This window comes from Parasteatoda tepidariorum, chromosome 7, assembly GCF_982258835.1.
Source record: "Parasteatoda tepidariorum strain Cologne lab strain chromosome 7, Ptep-v5.0, whole genome shotgun sequence".
Lineage (NCBI taxonomy): Eukaryota > Metazoa > Arthropoda > Arachnida > Araneae > Theridiidae > Parasteatoda > Parasteatoda tepidariorum.
This window is the reverse complement of record NC_141761.1, coordinates 96,842,432-96,868,462: the sequence shown is the minus strand read 5'-3', so window position 1 is coordinate 96,868,462 and position 26,031 is coordinate 96,842,432. Positions and strand designations below refer to the sequence as shown.

The following is a 26,031-nucleotide window of genomic DNA, read 5'->3' as shown; positions in this document are numbered from 1 at the left end:
AAAAATTATCCAGCCACACTGAATTTATTGTACATGTTCGCTGACCAACACAAAAATCACCAAGAAAAAGTTGAGTCAAAATTGTGGTTTAAGTTTAAAAATGGTAAACATAAATAAAATTTGCAGTTACAAATATTTGGTAATTATATTTTAGATGATTTATTTATAATGAATTGCTCAGAGAAGAAAAAATTCACAGAAAAATGTGATACAAGATAGCAGTTGACTTTCTTACTGACATATAGAATGTAAGTTACTATTTTTATTATTATTTTAAGAAGCAATAAACGCATTTACTTTTTTTAGGTTTGCATTTTACAAATATATCACATGATATTTCGCTTAACAAAATTACAGTATTTTATACTTTTAACAATTTCTTTAAATTAATAAAAAATGAAAGGAATTTTCTGGAACTATGAATTTTTGATTTCAGTTCCTGCTTTGAGTTATAAAAGTTTAATTGTATACAAATAGTGTAACTGCAGCCAGGATGCTAGATTTTTATGAAATAAAATACAATAGCTTGAATATACTCTTGTTAAAATAGCTTAAATATACTTGTTAAAAAAGAAACAAGCATTGTGAACATTGACCAGAGACATAAAATATTTATGACCAGGGTTGGAGTTTTTGCCGGCAAAAAGGGGTTTTTGCCAGGACAGTGGCAAAAACCTGGTAAAAACCGGCAAAAACTGGTAAAAACCGGCAAAAACCAAATTATCTAAATTGCTGATTAAATATTATTACAAAATACTTGAAACAAATTTAAATCAATCATAAGGAATAATAATTTTGATACATTACATGAAAAAATTATTTTTAACATATTAACAATTAATATAAGGGTAATAATTTTTAAAAGATTGAAAGTTTTTGATCTCTTTTCATTTAAGAATCCTAAAATTAAAGTTTTTTTACAAATAAATAAATATTATTATTTGTATAATAATATTATTTATTATAAAAAATTATTATTTGTACAATAATTAACTACACATGTTGATAGATATTTTATGCTTTAAATTATAGTTATATTAATTTAAAATAAGTTCATTTCACTGGAAAAAAGAGAATAATCACAAATTTTCCAATCAATAATGTTTTAAACTACTAAAATGATATATTATGGAATAATAATTTTGTTAATTTTTTTGTAATTATTAATATTCATAGTATATATTTCAATTTTAGGAATAATTTTGTATCGAAAATGTGTTTTTGTTGTCCTCTCATCTTGGAAAATATAGGTTTTTGCCACTTTTTGCCAATTTGCTTGGCAAAAACCTGTTTTTGCCAGGACGGTTTTTACCGGTATTTACCATGGTTTTTTCCACCTGTGGCAAAATCTTGCCAACCCTGTTTATGACATTTACGAGAAAATGTTTTAGATCTGATTCATGAACTCAAACAATTGCAAAACAAGTCATCATTTTGCACAAAATTACAGGATAAGAATTCTTAAAAAAAATTAACAGAAAAGCAAAATCTGATTTATTAAATTAGTATGATATAAATATGTTACTGGTAATAAATATATATTAGAATATAAATTTTTGAAGTTTCTAAGTTTTTTAAATTAAAAAAAAGTTTAGAAAAAGTGTATCAAAATCCTTTCTTTTAAATAAATATTAAATAAAAATAAAAACACTTATAGAAATAATCTTCATTTACTCATTTAGAATAATTACTGAATAAAATTACAGGGTTCATGCTCTACTATAAAAATAAAATTCAAGTACTTTTCAAGGACTTTTTAAGACTTATTATAAAATTCTCAAGGACTTAAATTTTAGTTAAAGATAGACTAAAATTTAACATTCTAAACTAAAATGTTTTGACGATAAATGTTAGTCGATAATAGCAGTACTGAAAAATAAGACTTCCATTGCTCTCTCTAGATTTCGGAAAGTGATCTAAGTACATATATATAAAAACAAAAAAACAAGGGTGATTGGCATCAAGTCGAGAATAAAATTCATGATGCATGAAAACGTCAGGTTTGAATTTTGCATTAAGGCTTATTTTAAGCTAGGTATACTAAGTCTGAATAAGCAAAGATTCGGGCAGAAGACGGGGTAGGGGGGAATGTTCTATATAATACTGTGATATCAATAAGAAATTTAAAAACAACTCTGACGGGAGACTTTTATTTAATATTTAAAGTGGCAGAAGCATTTAGACAGTGAAATTTAAATTGTTCTTAAATATAATTTTGAAATTTCGACCACTCTTCTATTTAAGAAAATTAATCAATTATTGGATGTTGCGGCTTGATTATCATTTTAAATTTATTACCAGTCAACCATTTTAAATTGAAACAGTTGCCAACTTTCACCTCAATACCTTCTGATAGATTCTTAGTAACAATTTTGGTCACTGACTTTTTTAATTAACCACTCATACTTGAATTAACTTTTTTTCAATAGCATCGATCATACGCACTTGACATGGTCACGTGAATATGAATTGCAATGAGTAGTTTTCAAATTGAGTATAAATACGAAAATCGATGTTTGATATCGCAAAATGCGTGAATACGAATAGCGACATTGGATTTTAAACTCGCGGAAAAACTAATTGCGCTAAAAAAACGCTTAAGTACAAATCGCGATATTAGATTTTAAAATTGCTTTAATGGGAGTTGCGAGTACGATTTTTGAATCACGCAAAAACGAATTGCAACACTAGGCATTAAAGTGGACAAAAATAAAAAAAGCTGAACTTTTACAGCGCAGGTCACTAGGAGGAGGGGGGGAGTGCTCTATATGATACTGAGATTTATAAAAGCAACTTTTAACTATGCTGGGAGATTTTTATTCAATATTTAAAGTGGCAGAAGCATTTAGACAGTTAACTTTAAATTTTTCTTAAATATAATTTTAAAATTTTGAACACTAATATATTTAAAAAAATTAAGCAATTATAGGAAGGCGCGACTATTAAATTACTTACTAATGAAAAATAGATCACATCTTTACAGTAACTAATTCAAGAGAAAGCTTACTTCTACTTCTTTCAAGAATCACGATATTGGGTTTTAAAATCGTGTGAATATGAATCTTGATATTGGATTATAAAATTGCATGAATATGAATCGCGATTTTGGATTTCAAAATCGCGTGAATATGAATCACGAAATTGGATTTTAAAATCGCGTGAATATGAATCGCGATTTTGGATTTTAAAATCGCGAGAATATGAATCGTGCTGTTGGATTTTAAAATTGCGTGAATGTGAATCATGCTGTTGGATTTTAAAACCGCGTGAATATGAATCGCGATATTGGATTTTAAAATCGCGTGAATATGAATCACGATATTAGATTTTAAAATCGGGTGAATATGAATAGCGATATTGGATTTTAAAATCGCGTGAATATGAATAGCGATATTGGATTTTAAAATCGCGTGAATATGAATCACGATATTGGATTTTAAAATCGCGTGAATATGAATCGCGATTTTGGATTTCAAAATCGCGTGAATATGAATCACGAAATTGGATTTTAAAATCGCGTGAATATGAATCGCGATTTCGGATTTTAAAATTGCGTGAATGTGAATCATGCTGTTGGATTTTAAAACCGCGTGAATATGAATCGCGATATTGGATTTTAAAATCACGTGAATATGAATCACGATATTGGATTTTAAAATCGCGTGAATATGAATCACGATATTAGATTTTAAAATCGCGTGAATATGAATCGCGATATTGGATTTTAAAATCGCGTGAATATGAATCACCATATTGGATTTTAAAATCGCGTGAATATGAATCGCGTTTTTGGATTTTAAAATCGTGTGAATATGAACCGCGATTTCGGATTTATAAAATCCCGTGATTGCGAATCACGCTGTTGTATTTTAAAGACACGAAAATACAAATTGCGATATTGAATTTTTAAATCGCGTAAATAAGAATCACGATGCATAATTTTTAGATCACGTGAATACGAATCGCAGTGAGTAATTTTTAAATAGCGTACAAATACGAAAAACGATATCTGATATTACAACTGCGTGATAACGAATCGCGACGTTGGATTTAAAAATGCGTGAATACGAATCGCGACGTTGGATTTTAAACTCACGAGAATACAAATCGCGATATTGGGTTTTAAAAACGCTTAAATACAAATCGCGATATTGGATTTTGAAATTGAGTGAATAGGAATTGCTAGTACGATTTTTAAATCGCGTAAAAAAATTTGCAACACGTAAGTTTTAAATCAGTTAAATACAAAAATCGATGATTGATATTAAAATCGTTTGATTAAAAATCGCGATTTTAGCAAATTCCGGTGCAGTACCTAATATTTAAAATTCCAAAAATCAGCCAAACAAACAAACAAACAAACAATAAAATCAAATATCGGCGCTAGTAACGAAACGCTTAGACTCCTTTCCACTCTATAGCAGAAGTCGCGGCAATCCGACTATCGTTCGGGCGGCTTGGGTTTCTCCAATAGGACTTCCCAAAAATTTTAGTTTTTGGAACATGGTCGGAAATTTTCAAAATTGGGGGGAAAAAGCGGATTTCCGCTTTTTCGTGGAAGTCTTTCATCCCTGCAACACATAATTTTTAAATAAGTCTAATACGAAGATCGATGATTGATATTAAAATCGCCTGAATAAGAATCGAGATTTTGTCAGAATCTGGCACAGTTCCCAATATTTAAAATTCCTAAAATCAGCCAAACGTACATAAAATCCTAAAATCAAACAGTACGTGTCATCATCAGAAAGACGGGGAAGTCATTCTCTCACATTTACGCGCGTCAAAAAGTTAAACATAGAAATACTGGAAATAGGGCTGTTTTCCTGAGTTTTCGATACTTTTCAAGGTCATTTCGAAATTTTCAAGGATTTAATATCATTTTCAAGTACTTCTAGGGGCCCTTGAAAATCAAAATGAAATTCAAGTACTTTTCAAGGCTTTTTCAAGGCCGCGGGAACCCTGAATTATTATTAATGAATTAAATAAACGTCATAACATTTTTAACAACGTTAAAAACTCTAATTCATTTCCTTGCTTAAACTAAAATCTTAATTACTACACATTCTTAGGATCCACTGAGAACAAAATAAAATGTTATTTTGAAAATCCACAAATTATGTTCTACATTGCAATTTTCAAAACAAAGCTTAATTTAAAATTCAGATATTAAAATTCATATATTAGTCAGACAACATTGAAAAAAGAACAAAGGTTAGAACAAAAATTTTTTTTTTTTTAGAAAAAAATAATGATACCCTCATTTTAAAAAATAATTATATCATTGATCTTCAAAAGCTAATACATGCTACATAATCATTGGATATCAATAAAGTTCGTTAAACCAACATAGTCATACACAATAAATAATTACATCAAAATTTTAAAAAATTATTAACTTAATTGCATTGTTTGAAAAGAAAATTAATAAGACATAAAAAACTTATATTAACAAAAATAAGTACACTTTAATGAATCTGTTAAAACAAGTAATGACAAGTCCAGTATCCTCATTTAAAATAAGATTTATATCATTTTCATTCAAAAGCTAATACATGCTGCATAATCATTGGATACTACTTAAGAGTCACATTAAAAATTCACTAATAAACATCAAATGCTTAATATTGAAAAGAAATTAATATGACAATTAAAATCTACTTTGCACCAATATAGTATAGATTCAGATCTAAATACATACAAATAACATATAAACATAAAAAGAAAGTGAATAGGAAAAATTAGAAAATAAATGTCTGTGAAACCAAATTATATGGCAGCAGACTACCCAAATTCTAGGCCATCTTTTTAAATATAAATAAAGAAAATGTTGTAAACAATCCTTTGCATTCAACTTTGCAAAAGTCTCTAATTTTTTTAGAGTCATTTGCATATAGTAAATTAAACTAATTAAACAGCGATTTTCGAAATAAAATTATACTTCTCTAAATTTTAACATTCCCTAAAAAACAGGCAACACAATTCCAGATTTTTTTTTTCAAAAAAAATTAGATCACATGGTAATGGTAAAATTTAGATTTTACAGACAGTTTATATTAATCTTATACAGGGTTGCCAATCAAATCTAGAAAACAAATTCCTTGTGTTTTCTCTGTACACATTATACATAATATATTAAGAGGAAACGCAATTACTGTGCTCTTGTGTGAGCTATATTGGGCTAACTATATTTATTAGTTTTAATTGCTGGAAAAACAGATGTACACACTCAAATAATGCTATAGAAAATGAAATAGTTTAGTATATTTGAATGGCTAAATATGCCATTAAATTACACTTTGAGTGGTCACCATTTTTTAAAAGACAAAAATAAGAAACAAAATTCCCTGCATTTTCTCAGTTATTTTACGTGATTTTTAAACTCCCTGTATTTTCCAGGTTTTCCTTCTCTCCCTGTGGAGTGGCAACCCTGTTATAATCAGACATTATTTAGCAATTATTCGGTTAATATTTTCATGTGGAAACTGCATATGAAAAAATTTGAAATATCATTTCATCCTGTCAAATTAAACAAAATTTAAATAAACAATAATTTAAGTGACAAACGCAACTTGTAGTATCAGACATCATTTAGCTATCCTTAGGTTTATTCTTCAGGTGGAAACCGCAAATGAAAAATTAGTAGTATCATCATTTATCTTTCTTACAGAACAGTTTTAAATTAATACAATTACATGAAAGGTCAAAATCATTTGAAAAATCTGACGATCCAACATCATTTTGTTTATCCTTCAGGTGGAAACCCCAAATGAAAAATAGTTATATCATTTCAATTCATTCAAATGGAACAAAATTTAAAAAATTTAAGTGACATGTACAACTTGTAATATCAGACATCATTTAGCTATCATTACGTATATTCTTCAGGTGGAAACCGCAAATGAAAAATTAGTACTGTCATCATTTATCTTTCATACAGAAATTATGAAGTCAAAATCACATGTACAAATCTGATGATCAGACATCATTTAACTATCATTAGGTTAATTCCTTCAGGTGGAAACCGCAAATGAAAAATTAGTTATATCATCATTTCAATTCTTTCATATGGAACAAAATTTAAATAAACAATTTAAGTGAGAAGTACAAATGGTAATATCAGACATCATTTAGCTATCATTAGGTATATCCTTCAGGTGGAAACCGCAAATGAAAAATAATTAGTATCATCATTTATCTTTCAAACAGAAGTTTTAAATAAAAATAAATATGAAAAATTAATAGTGTCACCATTTATTGTGCATACAGAAATAAGTCAAAATCACATGTACAAATCTGATGATCAGACATCATTTAACTATCATTAGGTTAATTCCTTCAGGTGGAAACCGCAAATGAAAAATTAGTTATATCATCATTTCAATTCTTTCAAATGGAACAAAATTTGAATAAAAAATTTAAGTGAGAAGTACAAATTATAATATCAGACATCATTTAGCTATCATTAGGTATATCCTTCAGGTGGAAACCGCAAATGAAAAATTAATAGTATCATCATTTATCTTTTAAACAGAAGTTTTAAATGAAAATAAATATGAAAAATTAATAGTGTCACCATTTATTGTGCATACAGAAATAAGTCAAAATCATATGTACAAATCTGATGATCAGACATCATTTAACTATCATTAGGTTAATTCCTTCAGGTGGAAACCGCAAATGAAAAATTAGTTATATCATCATTTCAATTCTTTCATATGGAACAAAATTTAAATAAACAATTTAAGTGAGAAGTACAAATTGTAATATCAGACATCATTTAGCTATCATTAGGTATATCCTTCAGGTGGAAACCGCAAATGAAAAATTAATAGTATCATCATTTATCTTTTAAACAGAAGTTTTAAATGAAAATAAATATGAAAAATTAATAGTGTCACCATTTATTGTGCATACAGAAATAAGTCAAAATCATATGTACAAATCTGATGATCAGACATCATTTAACTATCATTAGGTTAATTCCTTCAGGTGGAAACCGCAAATGAAAAATTAGTTATATCATTTCAATTCTTTCATATGGAACAAAATTTAAATAAACAATTTAAGTGAGAAGTACAAATTGTAATATCAGACATCATTTAGCTATCATTAGGTATATCCTTCAGGTGGAAACCACAAATGAAAAATTAATAGTATCATTTATCTTTTAAACAGAAGTTTTAAATGAAAATAAATATGAAAAATTAATAGTGTCACCATTTATGGTGCATACAGAAATAAGTCAAAATTACATGTACAAATCTGATGATCAGACATCATTTAACTATCATTAGGTTAATTCCTTCAGGTGGAAACCGCAAATGAAAAATTAATACTATCATTTATCTTTCTAACAGAAGTTTTAAATGAATATGAAAAATTAAACTCATTAAAAAATCCGATGATCAGACATCATTTAACTATCATTACGTTGATTTGTTCAGGTGGAAACCGCAAATGAAAAATTAGTTATATCATCATTTCAATTTTTTCGAATGAAACAAACTTTAAACAATGTAAGTGACAAGTAACTTCTAATATCAGACATCATTTAGCTATCATTAGATATATTCTTCAGGTGGAAACCGCAAATGAAAAATTAATAGTGTCATCACTTATATTTCATACAGAAAATATGAAGTCAAAATCATTTGTACAAATTCAATGATCAGACATCATTTAGCTATCATAAGGTTAATTCCTTCAGGTGGAAACCGCAAATGAAAAATTATTTATGTCATCATTTCAATTCTTTCATATGAAACAAAACTTAAATAAACAATTAAAGTGACAAGAACAAACTGTAATATCAGACATCATTTAGCTATCATTAGGTATATCCTTCAGGTGGAAACCGCAAATGATAAATTAATAGTATCATCATTTATCTTTCATACAAAACAGTTTTAAATAAAAAAAGTATAAAAAAACCAAAAACATTTGTACAAATCCGATGATCGCATTTAGCTATCATTAGGTTAATACCGTTATATGGAAACCGCAAATGAAAGATTATTTATGTCATCATTTCAATTCTTTCAAATGGAAAGAAAATTTAAATAAACATTTTAAATGACAAGTACAACTTCTAATATCATTAGGTATCTTCAGGCGGAAACCACAAATGAAAAATAAATAGTTTCATCATTTATCTTCTTTCTATACAAAATAGTATTAAAGGAAGACCCTAGGAATAAAAAATAACAGGGTTCCTCCTAATAGAAATGGGCCACTTAGAGAGAGTTTTGAAAGTGCACTCACTCAACAAAGAAAATTAATCAAAACGTCTAATATTATATACTAATGAATTTGATCCTCAACACTTTTTTAAATTGCCCTCTTATGCTATTTTATTTATATGATTCAAAAAGTAATTTTTCATAATCATTATCGAAATAACAATTTGTAATTTATAAAAAAAATAAAGGCATGCTAAAAAGACAACCTCTGTGCATAAATGTTTTTAAAAAAAAAACTAAATATGAAGATTAACAATTTTTCTACAATTTAAACTGAAAATTCAGAGAAAATGAACACATAAAAATAAATTTTTAAAAAAAGGTATTTAAAGAATTTCAAAATCATTCAAAAAATATACCCTTCCCTGAAAAAAAATTTTTTAATTTTACCAGTTGAGAAAACTAATAAAATAAATTTCTGTATGCAAGTCATATTTATTTTTTTTATACAGAGTAAATATTGCACACATGCAAAAATAGCATACTACCTCGTAGGTAATGCACACCTACATTAAAATTGACATGCAAATTGGATATCAGTATCTTATTTAATGCTAGTTTACCTTCAAACCAGATTTATAAGGAGCAAAATCAAAACTTCTGATAAAATAAACAGGGTGCGTAGCCAAATCTTTGAAGCAAAAATAAGCACTTTTTAAAAACTTTTCAAGCACTTTACAAAAATTTTCAAGCACTCAAAAAATTCATATTTAATCAATGATATTATTGAAAAATAAAATCTTTTTATAAACAGTTTTAACGTTAAAAAAAAACCCAAAAAGAAACAGACATAAATCGTAACAATCAATACTTTCCCACATCACCGAGTGAATTCAACTTGACTCTGAACTCAGAACAAAAGTACCCTTACCCCCTACGTCAAAAAAATGTTAGAAGTAAAATAAAATAAACAAGAATAAAATTAAAATAAATTAAAAAGAAAAACATTTCATAAGGATCTGATATTTTCTATCCGAATTGGAGCACTCGGATTTCGGTTTCGAGTGTGCGCGCATGCGCAAGTCATAATGTGGGTACGACATGAAGTTCGCGTGAATGATTACGTAGCAAACACCCCATTTCTTGTGAAATGCATGGAATCCATCAGATATCACTGAAGGGTAAAAAAATTATTCGTGAAAAAAGCACTTTTTAAAAACGCCTGCTGAAAAAAGCACCTTTAAAAGCTTTTAAAAACGAAATCCCCAAAAAAGCACCTTTAAGTACTTTTTACAAACGCTACGCACCCTGAATAAATTTTTAAGGAAAAGTATTTTGTGAAACTACTGTTTTTCCTAAAGTTGAATTTGTGAAGGTACCGCTTAACAGTAGTAAATTTGACCAGGACAGATCCCTGGTTATGTATTATGCTTATTCATAATTTTGAATTTTAATAGACATTTAATTCTTCAAAGATATTTATAAGTTTTCTTAAATTAATTTAAGAAGAAAGTTTTGAATAAATATAAATTGAACATTTTGGAACAAAAAAGTTTTACTGATTTCTATAAATGAGGTTCACTTCATTATGTATAAGTAATACTTATTTAAATAATCAAGCAAGAAAGCAATAATTGTAAAAAAAATCCATTTTAATAAGGAATTTTTTAGGAAACTCAATTTTGGGGAATTTTCTAAAATGTACAAAGACCAGGAGAATTTTAATTAAACCAGTAGATCAGGAGAAACTGGCAAAATCCAGTAGTCTACTGGAAAATCCGATAGAGTTAGCAACTAACTATGCAAAAGTATTATTTATCCCTTAGATTTAAATAAATTAGTAAATCTGTTTAAACCAGAAAAAAAAAACTGATTATTATATACAAGAACAAAAATTATAAGCAAGAAATATCAACATATAATATTAAAAGGAAAATTTCACACATACTAAGTCAAATCCCACAGTCTTAGAGTCTTATCCCATGAACAAGACAAGGCATATTGTCCATCAGATGACATAACAACATCAGTGACGAAATGTCCGTGACCTCTCAATCGTTTTTGGGGAATACCATAATTGTCATCTCTGGTCAGCTTCCACATAATAAGAGTCTTATCTGAAAATAAATGCTTATCAGAATATAAATAAGAATTTTAAGATAAAATATATTTATTAGGTCAATAATTAGATTAGACAATTTTCTTGGAATTAGGAGATATCAGCATGCGTGATAATCCAAACATTGAATGAAAAAAATATTTTTAGCTTATAAACACAGACTTAAAATATTATGCATACAAATATACGAAGTTAAGTCACGCTTTCGCTCTCCGTGAGTGTCATCCCTTCTCAAATACCAGTTAGATCGTTTCAGAAACTAAAAGATTCTCCCGTCTATTAATTTAGAAATTTTACCGGAGAGATTTCCACATATGATCTGCGGCATAATAATCGCCAAGACTTGGCAACTTCCACGAGCAATAGTGGATGAGAATTTGTGCCAGGCTTGCTCAAAAAAATCCTGATGATGATTCTATTATAGGGTACCTAACCAAATCCTTCAACCCACAATAACAAAAAATATTTTTAAGTACTATATACAAATTGCAATGAAATTTCACAGACTATACATGATCATGATAAAATAACTAGTTTCTGACAAATAACTCTTTTCTGGATTATATTAGCCACCATAATCAATTTCAAAAGGTGGAAAATGAAGTCTGAAATTGAGAATATCTTGAATACAGCAGAGTTGCACATGAGGGTGCTAGAATCTTGCCAAACCCAGCTCAGTAGACACACCTGCGGACTCGCGAGTATTTCATCAAACTTGCAAAATGATTGGCGTTTTATTAGCTATGGGTGAACGGTACGCTGAAATTGATTGAGGTTGAATGAGTAGTGAATAACGTTGAATAGAACCAGGGGTCTGTCCAGGCCAAATTTACTACCGTTTAAGGGTACCTTCACAAATTCAACTTTAGGAAAAACGGTAGTTTCGCAAAATACTTTTTCTTAAAATTAAATTTTTTTATCCTGTAAGAAACGATATATCCATATTTTCTTGTTGATTTTTTAATATAATTTTTCATTTTCACCAATTATGTCTAAATTTTCACAAAATAGGTACCTCTCAGAAAAAGCTAGACAGACCCCTGAGAACAATGTGAAAAGTCGGTTTTTGCACAATACGTGTCAAAAATCGACACAGTATAGAAAAAAATCTCATTTTTTAAGAAAAAAAATTAAGCACTTTTTAATAATAAAAACCCCATAAAAAAGTACCAGTAAGAGCTTTTAAAAAAAATATGAAAATCAATAATACGCACTTTTTAAAAAACACTATACACTATTCATTACTAATGTTTGAAAATTATTATTAGTGTTTTAAAAAGTGTGTTCAAATTTTACATATGTGTTTATACTGACATTGTAAACATTTTAACAGGAAGTAAATAATTGTTTTATTGAATATACTTATACACAGGAAAATATCTTCATTTTCAAGACTAATATCTCTTCCATACTTTTTCAAAGCAGTATGAAATATTACACGTTGACCCACTTGCATAATTTTCTCATGTTTATCATTAAGCAACACATGGCCTGGTTTTTACGCAAGTTATGTTTGCATGTAGCTTATCAGAACATGAATAAAAAATGATCTTAGTTCTTATATATGCAGAGAAGGAAATCAAAATAACACATGTATATATCATTATATGAAGTGGTTCATTTCATAACAACCCGATTCTCAGCTAGTAAGTTAATAAGTACATTCATAATTGAAGAGAACAGATTAAGAATGCAATACAATATAAATTTCACTTATATTTAAATACTAACATGTAAATCATTTGCTTTTTTTACTGCAGACATCTCAAGTACATATAATCGAGAATCGGTGAAAAATAGTTAATGAAATAAAGCAATTACATGCGATCATATACTTAAAAAATTTGACTTGATTATAGATGATAAGAAATGTATAAAAATGGATTTCAACTTGAAACATATTGATACAATACCTCTTGATGATGACAAGATCATATCAGGAAATTTGGGATTAGTAGCAATTTGGGTGACCCAATTGTTATGGCCACGTAAAGTGCCTTTCAAATTTAATTGCTCCGTCATCTTTGTTACAAATTCTACTTATATTATAACTTGATTAATAAAGATTCTATATTAGAACCGTATCTACGTTCAAGCGGCCATGGATGAAGAATAACAACACAGAGGAAAGAAGTAGTCAAAGTTGCAGTGAAACCGCGAAAGATAGCGTAGTCTGCCGAGGTACAGAGTTTGCACTCTCATTTTAAAGGCTAAATTTTACTGAAGAATAAATCAATCACTTCTCAAAGATTCTCAAGCACTTTCTCTCTGATTTTTTTATCAAAAGAAAAATAAAAAAATTATAAAATATACGCTAGCCAAACAAAGTATGATATTATATGAGCATTTTTGTACTTTTCTTTAGTTATAAAGTCACAATAATAGCTAAAATTATTAAAAAAATAATAATAATCTCTAATTTTTATCAGCGAAGTTTCTCTAACAAAAATAAATATATCACAAGATAATGATAGGTAGGAAGATAGGTACTTTATTTACGTCACACTAGAGCTGCAAAATGGGCTATTGAAGACTGTGTGGAAAACATACCTAAAAATGATCCAACTCCTCCGCTTTTGTAGTCCAACAACCTGAGAGCGAATTCGAAGAATTTAGGGTAGAGCAGTTTAACGAGGACCCGTGGTCCGTTAAAAGGCTGATCAAAGTGGTCTCCTACCCGCTTACTGACAGCCGCCAGTGAATCTTCACTTCGGTGTTCTACTTTACGATCAGTTCACTGCGGGACCACAAATTAATGGAATCAAGTGAAGTCTCAATGTAAAAGTCATGCAAGAATGTTGAGTCAATATTCGTGAGACAAGGTAAGGTGTCAAGTGGAGTAGTGATTATTAGAGAGGCAAGTTAGGTTGTCAAATTCAGTATGTCAATATCCATGAGACAAGATGAGGTATCCAGTCCAGTGAAACAACATTAATAAGACAGGATAAGTTGTCAAATTCGACAAGTCAAAACTTGTAAAATGAAATAGGGTGCCCAATACAATAATTCAAAATTCTCTAGCAAGACAATGTAGGGCATGCCACAGCAAGTTATATGACTATATATGAATGAGCTCTTAGCTCGAGTTCCTTCTTGCGGAAGACACACCTTTCTCAATTTAATTCGAAAATTCACATTAAAAAAATGTCATTGAAAATCAAAACAGGATTTTTTTCTGCTGATATTTCTTATATTCTCAAAACATTTGCTCCAAAATAACCATATCCCAATTTCTAGGTGGGAACCGATATCTCAAAGTCTGCTTCAACCTGTCTGTCTAATTCAGTTTCCGATTCCACATGCTTATGTTCGGCCAGCACAATATCCCAATCTCTCGTTTCAAACTCATCTTCACAACACTTTCCACTCTTCTTTCCATGCTTAAACCTAAATTAATATAAAAGATTTGATATAAATATTTACATATTAAATTACTAATAGTCAACGTTTTACTGGTCACACTTTTTTTTCTTTAAAAGGGAACGCTGATGTAATATTTTCAAACTAATCTACAATTCTTATTTTTGCACCAATGGATCAATATGTTCAATCGAAAATATTGTGGAAAAATTAATATATCTTGTGCATTAAAGAATAAAATTTTTACTTTATGTCAACACTATTGCTCCATTCAGAAAATAAAACTTTATATTAAATTAACGTTATGTTGGTCCATTAAGAAAAGAATTTAGTTTAAAATTTTTTTAACTCTAGTTTTTTAATAATTTTAAATGCTGTTATTTTGCTTCAAAAAGTTTAAAAAAATAATTTCACCTCCTTTTGTGTATGATACTCATTATTCACATTTTTCAGAGTGAATATGTTTAAATTAGTTTAAATCTTTACAAAATTTTAATAAAATATGATCATATGCAGTTTTAACTCATTTCCTAGTTTTTCGTATTTCATTTGTAAGTAAGAACTACTAATTTAAAACTAAAAAACTGTTCTCGTCAAAATAGAACGCTGAAAAGAAAAATGCTATTTGAGTTGTAAATTATTATACAAAAATAGTATAAAATCTATACAGAATATTTCACAACTAACTTTTAACATAATTCTTATTATAAATATGAGTTAATTAAGTCTCTTATATTGCGAGGGAATGTATCGCAAAATAATACTTATAAAAACATGTTACTTTAAATTACAGATACAGATTACAATATTTTCTCCTTTATATTCTAAAGTTTTTAAACATATGCTCTTAATATTATTAAATACTTATTCGAAATTCTATCGATATTAGACCAACAATTTCATTAAATGCATTAATAATAATAAGGATCCGAAGATCTTAAACATTATAAAACTACTGAGTGTCACATGGTTAACCCTTTGACGGAGAATTTTTATTAAACATATTTTTCATAATTTTTTCATTATATTGTATTATTTCAGGTTAAAATAAGTGAAAAATATTATATTTAGCATTTTAATTTATGGTTATAAAATACAGCATGAAACACCATTTTCTTTTTCTGCAATAATGGTAAAATCTTTCAAACACGGCTCATTTCCAAAGAATAATATGATAGAAAATTTATTTCGAATTTCTGATATGCGTATTACGCAATATATTTCTACCATTGGATGCCCTGGTTAATGAATAAGCAATCAATATGTGCTTATATATTTATTAACAAAACGTAACAATAAAAATTAACTATTAGACTGAAAACGAAAATATTAATAAAACATGAGAAATAAAAAATAACAGGAGCTTTCAAGAGGTGCTCCCTCCGACGTGAGTGTATCGAGAACAACTAACAAAAAATATTTTGATTAGCGACGGATTGGCTCCGCCGAAATGAATTAATTCGTAACATAATATTTTAAATTAGCACTTATTTGCAGTTATTTTGACCTAAGATAAACAGTTGTCCATCACCAAAATTTCGTTAACTTACAAAATCAATTATTAATAAATCTTTGTTTATGAATAAAAAACTTTTTTTTTTCAAACCACTTTGTTTTCGTTCTTATATCTTAATAAAAATACAATTCCTATAATGTAACAGATTTTTTTTAGTAACTTTTAGACTTTTTTTTATAATATAAAAATACCAAAATAAATTTTTCCCTGTCAATATATATAAAAAGAACACCGGTGTCTCATCTACGTCAAAAGATAATCATATACGATTGAACTCGCTTTCAAAAAGTGCGAAGGAATTGCAATATTTGTTTGTTGCAACAGAGTTCTCGCAACAAACGGGTTCCTTTAAGAATCATAACAGTTAATGCATACTTAGTAAATAGTGCTACTAAATAGTAATATAGTACTTTATTTATTTTTCATTTCTGTACAACACCGAAGAAGTTAATTTGCTTTGATCTGCCTTTTTGTTTCTTTATTCTTAGAATAAGACTCAAGGCCTGAAAACATCATCGACATAAAAAAAAGATATCGTAGCCCCGAAAAACATTAAAAAGGAATTTTTCCAAAAAGTGATTAGCTGAGCTGAATTTAGATATAATTTTTAGAATTTAGATATATTTTCACTGAAAGTCAGATATTCTCCTGCGTTCACCTTTCTGAAGATCTTAAAAAGTGTTGAGATAGAAGCCAGTAACGTTTTCTAGCTTTTGAAGGACTCAATAAATCCGAGGAACGGGAGAATTACTTTTTTATTTATTTTTCAGGTGGAAAAGACGGTTATACAGATACATAATAAGTTTTGCTTGTAAACACACCTATATGAAATAAATGTTTATTTTTAGATCCTTAATTCGTGTAGCATAGAAATAAAGTTAATATGTAAAGCTCTAAAATATTTTGGATTTTTTTTATTATTTTAAATAAGAACAAAATTTTATTAAAAGGAAAATAAAGTCTTCTCCTGGCTCTATACAAATAATACTTCGGGAAAAAATTTAGTACGAACTATTACGTCTAATTAGTAAGTTACTCTCTTTACATTTTAACAGTAACTTCTGTTTAGTTATCACAATGATTTGTACAATTTTAAATTAGCTAAAAATTATTTTCTATCCTTACACATAGAAACTTCTAAAACAAAAAGTTGGAAAATTTTTTAACATGCCAGTCGCATTAAGAACTAAATTTTCACACAATACTTTCTCTGAATTTATTTTATATATAATTATGACTAGATGGCAGCACCAGCAATAAAATCGGAAGTTTCGTATACTTATTCATTGTAATTGAAGATTTCGATCAGCATTCCTCTTTGTTATAATATTATAATTCTGTCTGCTAATATTCTTTTATTTATATGTAAAGTGATAAATAAAGAAAAAAAGAATCAATTTTGAAGGTGGTTAGATTAAAAAATATCATAGCCTATTTCGATGTCAGAAGAAACTTTAATTATTAATAATAATCAATTACTTATTTAAAAAATTATTTATTTAAAAAAATATTTATTTATTACAATTATTTATATAATAAATAGTAGATATAGTTTCTAATGTTGCAACAAGGCTTTAAAGTAGTTAAATTTTTTGGTTTGAAGATTTATTAACAGAGAATAACTTCTTTTCTCTTTAATCAAAAAGGATTTATTTTACTATTTCCAATTTCGAGAAAAATAAATAAATTTTTTTGATATTTTGTTCTGTTTTTCTTAATAAAGAAAAGTAAAAATATTTCAATGACGTGCGGGTCACATAAAAAGTAAATTTTATTTATTTGTAGGAAAAACGGGAAACTTTTATGTCCCATACTGCTGGCTGCCACTATATGGCAGCATCATTAGATGTAGTCATTATCATTTCAGACTAAGATACGCTTTCAACCCCGAAATGGTGCTGGCTATTACTATATCTCCATCTTCATGGATTATTGATACTTAGATGTAGCTAGATGTAGTTTTTAGAATTATATATTAAAAAAAGCAAAATTATTTTAAATAATATACTACGAATATTTTTAGTAGATTGGTCATTATTAATTATTAAGCAGAAATTAAATTTATCACATGAAAATTACATGCAAGTTAAAAGGAGCATTTATAAATTTTGAAAAAAAGTATATATTACTTTTTATGCAATTAAATATTTCTACAAATTTTAATTTTTACTTCTTTTATAAATTTGAACTATACTTGATTATAATTAACCAACAACACAGTTAAAATATCATTTATTCAGCTCCTTGCTATCGAATTTCGATTACTTTTCAGCCAACGTCCCTTTAAAAAAATTAATGTATGAAGGGAACATAGAAATAACAATTTTAAAAAACCTAACCAGAGCATTAAAGATGATATTTTTAAAAAAGGGATGTATTTTTAATTTTGAGCTTAATCGGAAGATTTACATAAAGTATATATTTAATTCTGAGATTGATAGAAGGCGCCATCTTCTGTATGGAAATAAAAAATATTTGAAGAGCTTGGTTAAGAAGCATGCTCAGTCCATATTACCTTTTCCTTCTGCTGAGGAAAGAAATAGAATAATCATCAGGATTTATTGTATAGTTCAAGGTCTAAATGAAACATTTCTGAATTAAATTGGCGATTTTGAGCTGTTATTGTTTTTCTATCAAGTAATACTATTCAACTAGGGAATGTTACTCAGGTGATCTAATGGTGCCATCTAGCGTGCATGATGGATAGTATTAAAATTTATCATCAGTGAATTGAATGGTGATAAATAGCCCTGTGGTGCTGCTATCTGTGTCTGCTTGAAAGAGTAATTCTGCTTGAAAGAGTATCTTCATGCAAGGAATGAATGAAATATAAACTCCTCTTGCATTTAAGGAAAGGAGGAAATATATAATGTTCCAATCAGACAATCCTTAGAATGAGAGGATTGCATTCTCGGCTAATGCATGGAACAAGTTTCAATAAGCTAGGTGACTTTAATAAATTTTGATACAAAATTTAAAAGTGTAATTCATAAAAGAAATTACCTTGATGTCCATGGCTTAATTATTAATGTTTATCGTATTATGTAAAACTAGACTAAATGAGTACCATGAGTAGAAAAAGGTGTTGCCATATAAAAAAAAAAAAATAATGAATTTGGGAAATTTCTTGCAATGAATCTAAATTCACAGAAATCTGATGTTAACCCGCGAAAATATTGATCATATCTGGAAATAATGCGTTGACATGACCGAATTTTCTTATAGGGAAGATTTAAGTTAATGTCAAAGAAGTTTGTATACTGTATTTAAATACATAATAAAAAAAATAATTACATGCACTAAAAATGCGTCAAAAATAAATATTACCTATGATAAAGATTTAAATTAGAAAAAACTTTAGGTGAAAAATAATTTTTTCCCAATATTTAAAAAAAAAAAAAATTTTAAATAATTAAATGATTTTATATATTTTTAAAATTATAATTATAGCAACAATATAGTTACAATATGCATTGCGCACTGACAAAGTCATTAACGAGAGCGAATTGATACATTAGCAAAACCAAAGCATTAAAAATTTAGTACACACTATATTATCAATTATAATACTTTCTGAAATTCATTTTAACACAAATCTGTATATGTTAGACTAATAACTACAATCAATGAAAATAATAATAACTTTTAAAAGGTTTAAACCGTTTGACGCTTAGAAGTTTTCAGCTCTGGCTCCACGTCTTTCATAGTTAAGTTCAGTAGGAAAGAAATAGGTTCTTAAAACCAATTTCGTTTAAAAATATTTTAGATAATATGATTTTTGTCAAAATAATCTTTATTTAATAATTTTTCATTTTAATTTGCACTCAATAATTGTTGAAAAGAAAAATAGGTTGGAAAAAAATAGGCCACTTTAAACCAAATTTGCTAAAAATTATTTAAGATAATTTGAACATTATCGAAATATTCTTTGTCTGACAGATTTTCGCTCTCACTATTTGTAGAGAAGAAAAGTAGGTTGTAAGGAAATAGGCTCTTAAAACCAAATTTGCTAAAAATTATTTTAGATAATTTGAACTTTATCAAGATATTCTTTATTTTATAGTTTTTCGTTTAAATTTGCACTCACTAATTGTTGAGTCACGTAATTGAAAAAAAATCCATTTAATAAATTCATCCATGAAGGAAATGAAAAATATATAAATAAATGAAAACGGATTAAAAATAATTGTTAGGTTTTTCTAATGATCGATTGCTCATTTTTGTTGAATTCCGTCATCTCTAAAAATATAAAAAATTAAATAAGTTAATAAATAAAAAATATAATCATAATTACATAAATAATTAAAATAAATAAATGAATGAATGAATAAAATAAATAAATGTAAATAAAAAATTATCTTTTCTACTATTTATTAAATGATAAAGGTGAAAAAAAAAGCCGTGTAAAGCATGACAAATAAAACATTTCCGTATTATTTATGAAAATACGTGAAAATTTTGCTGAAGTTAAATCAAACCATAGAAAAAATTCATCATTTTATTTCTGAAGAAAAAGAAAGTATTTTAATCGAATTTTTCTTGCTGTTCAACATTATACAATTATTCATGTTCGCTAAGCGTTTACACTTCAAATGGGTTAAACTAGGTAAGCGAGTAGACAAGGAACCCACTAACATGACATACAATGTTTCATCCATGTTACTGAATCGTTGAAAACTAAGTAACTTGTACTCAGCAAATTATTAAAACTATGTAATAAATAGTAAAACTAAGTAAAATAATGTGTAATTTCAAAAATATTCATATTTCTGTAAGTCCAAGACTTTTATTTGGAATTTTTCCAGAAACCTTCAAGCAATTACCATTCTCTCGTTTAATGTTATATGTACTATTTGAACGTGGTGATTAGTGTATAAAAATGAAAGATCCCTCCCCATAAATTCTGGGTAACAAAGGTTAGAACAACTAAAATTCTTTACTCTGAGAATTTTGACCCAGACGATTCGAGAAAAAAAAGCAGACGAAAATAATGATAGCTTTAATAAAAAATATTTTGGAAGGTAACGAACTTTTCAGGACCATTCTCAGAAATATGTGCATTTACTTCTTTTGAGTGAAAATACTTTTTACAAAGAGAAAAGGGAACAGAAATCGTGGGGGTGGAATGGAAAGAAAGGGCCAAAAACAACCTCCTCCTCCTGCACTACGTCCAGTTTCACGACCTCTGTTACTATTAAAAATAAAATTCTAAACCAGATTATTTACTTTCTCTGAAAAAGGAATATTGTTTGGTTCTTTTTAATCAAAACATCTATTTACGGGCGGTTTTCGATCCGGTCAGCCAGCTGGTACGATTTAAAACTGGGAGGAAAAAACCCGCGAACAACAATTGGCGGGAAATAGAGATGGAAGAATTTTTGCGCAAGTTTAGAGGTGGTCCGCTTCTGATTTCGATTTGCACCTGCGTCGGTGCGGTTCGAAATGTAGACAGGTGGTGTTCTTTTAAAAAAATTGAATAAGAAAAACTTTTTTTCTCCAGAAGATCAAGGACGGTACGGCAGATGGTTTAAAGAGGGGCACGCGCAACCACCCATCACCTGCTACCGCAGACGATTTCTTAAACGGTTTCAATGCAACTTTTATTGTTCCTTCGTATCAAGGCCCCCCAATGACTAAAAAATTACTTGTTCGAAGAAATAAAGGCGGGTCATTGTGTGCGAAGAGAAGCGTGTCTGAATTTTGCAGTGACCTCGAATATTAAAAACCTGTGGCACGCGAGTGTTTAAAAAAGAACGGCATATTTTTTCGTGAGATGAATTCTTAATGATGAGATGATCTGAAATATTCTATTCCCGACTACGATGAACAAGTTATTGAAGTTTTTATAACTCAAAATAAATCAAATTAAACTGGCTGATGATTTTCGACGATGGCTATTCATCCTTATCTTTCGTTGATAAGCTTACAATTATCAGTGTCTTAAAGTTGAATTTTTTAGAAACCGACAGGTAAACTGAAAATCGATACATTTTTTTGGGGACATTTTTTTCACTTTAACAAAAATATAATTAACAGTCTTAAAAGCTGAGTGAGGCTTTAGTTGACATCAGTCAACTAAAAGCAGTACACAGAGCTCGTGATGATTGGTTTAGAATTTATATCAATTCTCTAAACTAAGTTTCACCCTAGGTTTCCAATTGACAAATGGTATATTTTCGTGCCAAAAAGGGAGCTGTATACAAATATGATGTGTTAAAAGTATGAGGACATTTCTGATGTTTAGAATTTTTGATTTTTTCCCCTTCGTATTTTTATGATTTTGGTCATTAAAAAGCTCTTTGGGCACCATCTTTTAACATTTTAAGGTATCCGACGGGGTAAAAATTGGTAATTTCGAAGAAAATTCAGATTTTTTTTTTTTTATTATTATTATTATTATTTCTATACATATTAGTTCATTAACTTTCCAAAGTCCTTTAAAATTTTTATTTCCGATTTTTGGAATTGAAGTTTCTCTTGTCTTTTATATGCTGACTTGAAAAAAGAAGAAAAAAAACAAATCAAAACTGGAAATAAACTCACGAAAACGAAACTAAAATAATTTTTGTTTTGAATCGATTTGTCGATTGTAATTGTATGACAAGTAAAATTCATTTTTAGAAATAAATTCGAGATTATTAATTTTTTGTTGTTGTCAGAATTTGTTTACTTTTCAGAATTTTCTTGCATTTTAAGTGCATTTTCTGGATAACTTTGATTTGGAGAAAAATTTGACACACAGTACAAAAGTTTATAATAAAATTCTTTGAAATTTTGAATGTAGATTTTGTTTAATGTTAGCAATGTTTTTAACTAAAAGTTATGGTCCAAGTTTCAATTCGTTATTTTTATCAGGCTTTTAAGCAAGAATATTTCGAATCTTTCCTTAAAAATTCGATATTAAACAGTATAATTAGTTCTATTTCATTTTTTCAAAAATATTTTTAAGATTTTAATTCAAAACACAGGTAATCACGTTATTAATCAAGAAAAAAATTTATTTCGAAATTTATGCATTGCAATTCGTTGAAGAGTTGTTAGCGTGACATAATTCGTAGTTTTTAAGCTCAAATTTGTGTTTATTTTAAAAAATATTTTATAAATTTTTAAACTTCACTTTAAATTTATAATTTAGGGATCCTTGCTTACCAAACATAAAATTGAAATTTTATTTGAGTCTTTAAAAAAAATTGTGTTGAAAAAGAATGATACTTGTGATTACTTGTTCACATTTCTATTGTGTTCAGCGTCGTAACCTTGTAATTTTGAACACAATCCAGAAGACAAGATATCAAGTATTGGGAGAAATTTGTCTTCGTGGAGAACTTTTTACCCGTATTTACAACTGACTCGCATTTGCGCTACATGGAGAGGAAAACTCCGAAAACATCCAGTTGTGATCCGTCTACCACCGAGGATATTTTACATCATCACTGTGGGCGGTGCAAGCCAGATGCGGAATTCGTATCAACCAGCCATCCCTGGGATTCGAACCCGGTTCACCTCATTGGAAGGCGAACGCACTATCCCCTGACTCAGCACGGCTATATTTCAACCAAAGGAAAAGCGTCACGTATTGAAATTATGTCAATAACATTATCATTAAAATGTTAGGCATTGATTCTTTAATGAAATGAAGAGCGTCATGTTATATCATGAATATTATCATTGAAATTTTATGAAGTGATACCTTAACTGTATGAATGAGCGTTACGTATTGAAATACTTCCGCCTAATTTCAAATTTTAAAAACTGATTCGCGCGTAATTTACTTGCAAATGTTGTCAGTTTATGCTGATACATTTAAATTGTTATATCATAAACATTATAAATAAAATGCTGTGATTTACTACTTTAACTAAAGGAAAAGCGTCACGTATAGAAATTATGTCAATAACATTATCATCAAAATGTTAGGCATTGATACTTTAATTAAATGAAGAGCGTCGCGTATTTGAAATGTTATGTCATGAACATTATCATTAAAATGCTATGTGGTGATCCTGTAACTGTAATAATGAGCGTTACGTATTGAAATACTGGACAAAATATTAATTACTTAGAAGTCTTCGTTCGGTAATAATTACTCCGTACTTTTTATTCCTCCATTCAAAAGTCATTTCCCTAAATGCTTTTTAAGAAGCGCTTTCAGTTCCATAAAGATGAAATTTTAAATTTTATTATTATTTTAAACTATATAAACTTAAATGTCATAAATAACTTCTACATATTTATTTCTAAAATATTAAAATGAATAAATAAATAATGAACTTAAACCAAATTATATCTAGTCCTGAACTTCGTCTTTTGTTACCCTACAGCTAAATTAATTATTCCCCATGTTGAACGATGATAATTAACTTTCAAGTGAAATTAATAAAATTTCATTTTCCGAACGACTGCTTGAAAGATAAAATACATGTGCAATTGTCGATCAAAATAATTTTATTGTTGCTAAAATACCGAACAATTGTGATTAAATTTTAATGTCGCTGAATAAGTTATGCACTTTTAGATTATAATATTTTTCATATGCATAAAACACTAAGGCACCATTCGAAGAGAATAATTTTAATAATACAAAAGAGTTTATGCATTTTTTTTAAAATTACAATAAATTAAATGTTGCTGAATTACTAATGCACTTTTTAATAATAATAATTTTAATGAAGTAAAATATTAAGGCACATTTCGAATATAATAATTTGAATGTTGCTAAAGTATTAATGCGCTTTTCGAATACTTTCATTTAATGATGCTATAAAATACTAATACACTCTCTGATTAAAATAATTTTAATGGAGATAAAATTCTAAGACACTTGAAGATTAAATTAAATTTAATGCTGCTAAAATGCCAATGCAGTTTCCGATTAAAATAATTTTACTGGGGCTAAAATACTGAGACACAAGAAGATTAAAATAATTTTAATGATACAAGCACTTTTTGATTAAAATAATTTAAATGGAGATAAAATTCTAAGACATTTAAAGATTAAAATAAATTTAATGCTGCTAGAATGCTAATGCAGTTTCCGATTAAAATAATTTCAATGGTGCTAAATTGCGAAAACACTAGAAGATTAAAATAATTTTTAATTTTGCTAAAGTATTAATGTACTTTTCGATTAAAATAATTTTTATGCTGCTTTTGGAAAATCAAAACTTTTTCTTTTTTTACAATCCGACTATTTTTTATACATCCGAAGGTAAAGGGGACCTAAGGTAACATAACATCAATACATGAATCATCATACGGGGTCACATTTATTATACTTTCGAAATCTCGGTGTTAAATCTAGTTGGAAGCAGACGATATTGAGGGTAAAAGTGCGCCAGGTAAAAAAAAAGAACATTGTTATTTTTGGTGGTAGTCACGACCCATGCATGTTGGGCCTCCCGGGGACCCCCTTTCCATCCTCATTGGAGAGTTTGCTTGCTGTCAGGCACGCGACTGACCTCAAGCCTGGATTTGTTTCTCTTTCGGTTTCTTTTTTCGGCAGATGTTCTGCGCGGAAGATGTAACATCTGCCACGCGACTAACGACACCTGCTCCTGTTCTTATTATTGCTTAGGTCACTCCCATATTAGAGCCTCAATTCTCTTTTTTCCTCATAATTATAATTTCTCTTTCTTTTCAAAATCCGGACACATAGTAACAACAGAGGAGAGACTTTCTGTTGAAACGATGTCCTTGCGTGTCTTGGTCACTTTCTATTGCGCCACCTCTGTAAGATCCTCTTCCGAATTTTAATTTCTAAAAAATGCAACCCCGGAATATGTTGCGAGGGGCCTTTTTGTCCTGGTGTTATCTTAAAAAAAAATAATTGAAACTTCTATAAAAATGTACGGCCA

At 28.4% G+C, this 26,031-nt stretch overlaps 1 protein-coding gene across 1 annotated transcript in view; it reads right to left on the bottom strand.

Annotated features, from left to right (window-relative positions):
* Positions 1–13,421, bottom strand: part of Rack1 (Receptor of activated protein kinase C 1) — a 33,406-nt gene extending 19,985 nt beyond the window's left edge. Inside the window, exons 1-2 of the mRNA XM_087168316.1 lie at positions 13,215–13,421; positions 11,131–11,299 (exon numbers count right to left, since the gene is read on the bottom strand). Coding sequence (XP_087024442.1) covers positions 11,131–11,299; positions 13,215–13,323 — 278 coding nt within the window. The 5' untranslated portion in view covers positions 13,324–13,421. The remainder of the gene's footprint in view (positions 1–11,130; positions 11,300–13,214) is intronic.
* Between the last annotated feature and the right edge of the window lie 12,610 nt (positions 13,422–26,031).